The sequence below is a fragment of the Amphiura filiformis genome, chromosome 11, assembly GCF_039555335.1.
Source record: "Amphiura filiformis chromosome 11, Afil_fr2py, whole genome shotgun sequence".
Classification (NCBI taxonomy): domain Eukaryota; kingdom Metazoa; phylum Echinodermata; class Ophiuroidea; order Amphilepidida; family Amphiuridae; genus Amphiura; species Amphiura filiformis.
This window is the reverse complement of record NC_092638.1, coordinates 27,773,825-27,779,824: the sequence shown is the minus strand read 5'-3', so window position 1 is coordinate 27,779,824 and position 6,000 is coordinate 27,773,825. Positions and strand designations below refer to the sequence as shown.

The following is a 6,000-nucleotide window of genomic DNA, read 5'->3' as shown; positions in this document are numbered from 1 at the left end:
GTAAAAACATTTGCCCTAAATCTTTATGTGATTTTTATTGTTTTATGAATTTATTAGGCTACTGGTAAAGTGCAGAAAGAACCTCCAAACGCACTCTAGGATTTTTCATCAGCAGCAGTAGAAATTTCTCTTGCATAGATTTTCTGGTGACCTCGCTTGGATTTAGCAAACAATGAACCGTCAGGGTTATAGCGCGTTATTTAATCTGATTCAACTCGTCGTGGCACGTATATTTATTGCACGTGTAATACTTTTTGACGTCACGAAAAGTATTGTACATACAATATTGTACGTACAATACGGAGTCTGAAGCTAGCCTTATTGTTCAAATTTTTGTTTCTTGTAATAAATTTTTCCACAGGAGAACACAATACTTCGTTGCAGCCCTGTGTTTTGTAACATTTGAAGGAAATCATATTCTTCTCTTGAAGAAGCAGTGTTCATGAAGCCTTCAGTAGTCATTAGACTTTAGGTGGTATCCAGAAAGGAAGGGGTGAGCCACTATAATCCCATGGGTTGAGTCCATTAAAGTGTCTTTCAAACACTTGCTCGGGTATCTCCATGGGCGAATACTGCAAAGAAATGAACAATGAACAGGAATTATATTTCTCGTGTATAAAAACATGTAATTGATTCTATTTGACACAAAATGGTCGGGCTTTTGATTTGAGTCTGTGTTAAAATTTACAGGATTTTATGTTATCAGGCTAGTTCAGGCAGTTGAAGAGCCGCATATATAACAGAGGTTAAATGGCTAACTTTTGATTATTTGATCATTTTGGGTAAAAAAAAAGATTCACGGGCCACATTGGCCATAGTTGGGTTGAGGGCCGCATTAGTGACATGGCCAAAGATGGAACTGCCGACCCCTCCCCCCCCTCCCCTGGGAAAAGTCTTACCCTCTCTCCCTCGAATAGGCCTACTGCCTGCCCTGATATTAAATAATTTTTAGGCATTTATTGTTGATCTTTTACGTCAAGTATTCCCCTTTCCAAAATCTCATCTGTCAATTAGTGCAGAATTCAAGATCATGCGGGTTCCCAGCTCACCTTGTTCTCTGGCTCAGGTTTCGGGCGGAAAGCCTTCAAGAAGGGAATCCTGTAGGTAAGTACAGTTGGGAATGCCTTCCTTCTCTTCAACTCAACCAAGAATTTCTGGAAATTTCAAACAAGAAGCTGATGCTGATGTACATGGATCAATTGTCCTTATAACAATTTTACTTTTGGAAGAACAACATGCTAAACGAAACAGATGTTTACAATGGCAATTGCGTATAAGTTTGAATTAAACCATCAAGAGCATAAAATAGTTAACACTTTACCTCTTTCAAGGCCTCCTCGTCCAGATCACACACTGCCAGATCTTTGTGAATAACTGGCACTGATTTGGGTTTCTTCTTGAAACGGCGTTTCAGTCTCTTCCACCAGGAGGTTGATGATGTTGCCCCGCATGATAATGCACTTTGTTGTATACCAGATGGAGAGGATATTTCTGGGGCAGGTTTTGATGGCATCAAGCCAAGCCTCATTGCTTCCGTGCTGTTGTAAAAAAGAGGACAAGAATAATTAATCATTACGGCTGTAACATAATGACAGGGCCTCGTCTGATGTAGCCAGCTGCCCCCTGTGAGAAACAAACGGAATGAGACTCAGATCGCCACCAATTAGGCCTAATGTTCTGATTTTCTTAAACGGAGGCAATTATATGACATTTATGCGTTTGAGTATACATGTCCTGTATTAATATTTAAATGGAATTGAGACGGATGACATTAAACTTACCCTTGGGGATCATCGTGTATCATCCAGGGGGATTCAGGGTACACATATGAAGTCAAGCTCTGACAACTTCATGCTCCCGCTTCCTGATACGCACGGAGTTGCATCGTACATGCTCGATGATATCCCACTTGTCAAATACAGGACCACGTTGTTTCTGTCCTGTCTTGCGTCTAAAATCGGCTAGTTTATCGGCGTAGTACTTGCACTGAGTTTCCACAGGAACCTCTGACCAGTGTTTCTCCGCATATAGCTCGCGGTAGACTGGATGGTCACAATCTCCAACAACCAGCTCTGTTGAGGTGGAATACACAGGCAAAGTTGGAAAGAGCGCTATTGATGTTGGCTCTTCATCTTCAAAGAGCGCTATTGATGTTGGCTCTTCATCGTTAACGAGCGCAATAGGTTTTGGCTCTTCATCTTCAAAGAGCACTATAGATGTTGGCTCTTTATCGTTATTCTGAAATTTAAAAATAAGAGGTAAAAGTTATTTCAATTGTAAATAGAAAAATACACCCCACACATTGATATATAGGCCTACACATCACACAATCATCCGACTTCTCAGTCATACCCTCCCGCACACACATCCAACAATGACGATGTAAATGGTACAGGCCTGTGAAAATATTTTGTAGCCCACCCGTTCATGGTTTGTCAAATATAGGCCTAACTCTTTCGGAATAGTTCTGGTAATTAAGTTTAAAAAAAAGATTTCCTCAATGAAACTGCATAAACTCACCTTAACAGAACTGTGTAACTTTTTGCATACACGGCAGCTTCCAATTAATGGAGCTTGGATCCTTGTATCCATTTTCTATAGACGTATTAATCTTTAAATATCTTGGAGAATATGCTTAGTATTGTTACCACTAGCGGGACACCCGCGCTACGCGCGGGTCCCCGCAAGGTGAGTAAATGGGAGCGTTCACTAAAACGGGAGGAATTACTGAACAGGTAGAATCATTGAAAAGGTAAAATTTCATTTATCTGAGTCTGACCCTCGTTAAGCCTAAGTTTCCATTTTAGCTTCTTTCTTTCTTTTTAGTTTCTTCTACATGGGCCAATTTTGTTCCATTTTTTAAAAACATTTTGCTGCTAAGCTTGCAAATTTCCGTTACCATGTTTTTTATTTACTCAATCCCGTTCCCATTATTTTCTAAATCTGTCCTTTCTTACATTTCCCTGTTGACTTCATTTTTTATTTGCTGCTTAGCTTGTGATTTCCCGTTTTCATGTTATTTATTTAGTTCTGTCCTCAGTTTAATAGTTTTTATTTAAATCATCTAATTTTATTAGATTTTATTATTCTTTCCTTCTTTAGCCTATTTTATTCCCGGTTTCATTTTGTGACTTAGTATAACCCACATACTCGTACAGCCTGTTTGTCCTCATTTTGTTTTCTTTTTTATTTATAGTAGGCCTACCTCTTCATGTTGTTTGTACTTTTTAACACACATCTGTTTCCCGTATTTATTACGCTACGGTCGTTCACCCGTAATATCATTCATTACGTGACTCTGCTTGGTGTACGCGTGCCATGGCGTAGTGCTGCGTTACCTGCGCGGTATCGCTGCGCTACGCGAGCGGCTTGGCATTAGATACGCCCGTGCGACGCGCAGGCCTAGCTTAGTAACTGACTCCTCTTTTTGTTTACCTTGGATAGCAACGGACATGACGGACCACATTTTCACTGATTTTGAGGTCAATTCTTGACCGTTTTCAACCAAATAAAGTTTAAACACGTTCCCGTATATTCATTTGGATCGAAACTGACGGAGCCTTTATAGGCATACATAGATAGATACATACATACATACATAGATACAACATTTCCCTATTTATAGTAAGACCCGCTAGATGGGAGCGTTCACCATAACAGGAATAATTTATACTGAACAGGTAGAATCATTGAAAAGGTACATTTTATTTTTCTAAATCTGTTCTTTCTTACATTTCCCTTTAACTTCTTTGTTTATTTGCTGCTTGTGATTTCCCGTTTCCATGTTTTTTATTTATCTCTGTTCTCATTATTTTAGCTTCTTTTTTCTTACTTTTCCTGATTAGTTTCTTTCCTTCTTTGTTTCGTTCCTGTTTCATTTAGTTACTTTAACCTGTAGGCCTATTATTCGTACTTTTTTGTCTTCATTTTAATTTTATTTTTCTTTATAGTACCGCTTCATGTTGTTTATACAACAAACATCTTTTTCCCGTATTTATTACGTCCTCTCATATAGCGTGTCTGCGGACGTGTTCACCCGTTATCATAATCCCGTGACCCGTCCATGTACCTTTTTGTCCTTTATTTTTCCTTCTTTCCGTATTATCATGTCCACTGCACTGGTCTCTGGCTCGCAGTCGCGTGGCTCTGCGCCGTTTACGCGCCCATTGGCGTAGTGCGCGTTACGCACGAGGCGCCGACGCGCTGCCGGCCAGCTGCAGTGACGCGTAGGCCGACAACCGATTTTCATAACAAAAAAAACCGTTTTTAACCATATTTTCAATGTTTTTGCAGCCAATTCTTGACCGTTTTCAACCAAATAAACACGTTCCCGTATATTCATCGATCTCCCGTATGAATTTGGCGACATTTGGATCGAAACTGACGGAGCCTTTCCATGATACATAGATACATACATAGATACATACAACATTTCCCTATTTATAGTAAGACTAGCGGGATACCCGCTTCGCGCGGGTCCCCGCTAGATGAGTAAATGGGAGCGTTCACTATAACAGGAAGAATTACTGGACAGGTAGAATCATCGAAAAGATACATTTTGATTTTCCGTTTCCATGTTATTTATTTATTTAAACCCGTTCCCATTTTTTTTTCTAAATCTGTTATTTGTTACATTTCCTTTTAGCTTCATTTTTATTTGCTGCTTGTGATTTCCCGTTTCCATGTTTTTTATTTAATTCTGTTATCATTATTATAGCTTCTTTTTTTTTTTTCTTACATTTCCTGATTAGTTTCTTTCCTTCTTTGTTTCGTTCCCGTTTCAGTTAATTTAACCCGTTGGCCTATATAATTACTCGTACCTCTTTTGTCATTTTAATTTCATTTTTCTTTATAGTATAGGTCTACCGCTTCATTTTGTTTATACAACACACATATTTTTCCCGTATACGTCCTCTCAGAGCGTGTATGCGGACGTGTTCATCTTAATTTATCATAATCCCGTGACCCGTCCATGTACCTTTTTGTCCTTTAATTTTTATTTATTTTTCCTTCTTTCTGTATCATCATGTCCACTGGTCTCTGGCTCGCAAGTCGCGTGGCTCTGCGCCGTTTACGCGCGTATTGGCGTAGTGCGAATTACGCTCGCGCGCCGACGCGCTGCCTGCCAGCTGCAGTGACGCGCAGGCTGGTAACTGATTTCATAACAAAAACCCCGTTTTTACCCATATTTTCACTGTTTTTGCAGCCAATTCTTGACCGATTTCAACCAAATAAAGTCGAGGCAATTTCCCGTTTATTCCTCGATCTCCCGTATGAATTTGGCGACATGTGGATCGAAACTGACGGAGCCTTTTACATAAACCACATACACACATACATACAACATTCCCCTATTTATAGTAAGAGTAGCGGGATACCCGCGCTTCGCGCGGGTCCCCGCTAGTGAGTAAATGGGAGCGTTCACTATGACAGGAAGAATTACTGAACAGGTAGAATAATTGAAAAGGTACATTTTATTTATATAAATCTGTCTCTTCTTACATTTCCTTTTTTTTTTTTGCTTAGCTTGTGATTTTCCGTTTCCATGTTATTTATTTATTTAACCCCATTCCCATTATTTTATAAATGTGTTATTTCTAACATTTCCCTTTTAGCTTCTCTTTTTTTATTTACTGCTTGCGATTTCCCGTTTCCATGTTTTTTATTTAATTCTGTTCTCGATCATTATTTCAGCTTCTTTTTTCTTACATTTCCTGAATGGTTTCTTTCCTTCTTTGTTTCGTCCCCGTTTCATTTAGTTACTTTAACCCGTTGGCCTATTACTCGTACCTCTTTTGTCATTTTAAAATTTCAATTTTTCTTTTAGTACGGCTTCATGTTGTTTATACAACATTTTTCCCGTATTTATTACGTCCTCTCATAGCGTGTATGCGGACGTGTTCATCCGTTATCATAATCCCGCGACCCGTCCATGTACCTTTTTGTCTTTTATTTTCTATTTATTTTTCCTTCTTTCTATAGGCCTATATTATTATCATG

General features: G+C 39.0%; 1 protein-coding gene across 1 annotated transcript; it reads right to left on the bottom strand.

The window, feature by feature from the left end:
- Positions 1-452: 452 nt before the first annotated feature.
- On the bottom strand, positions 453-1,804 carry LOC140163612 (uncharacterized). The gene is made up of 4 exons (XM_072186927.1): positions 1,782-1,804; positions 1,322-1,538; positions 1,050-1,154; positions 453-572 (listed from the first exon to the last, which is right to left on the bottom strand). Exons 1-4 carry the CDS (start codon positions 1,802-1,804, stop codon positions 462-464), a joined length of 456 nt encoding a protein of 151 aa, XP_072043028.1. The 3' UTR covers positions 453-461.
- Positions 1,805-6,000: the final 4,196 nt, after the last annotated feature.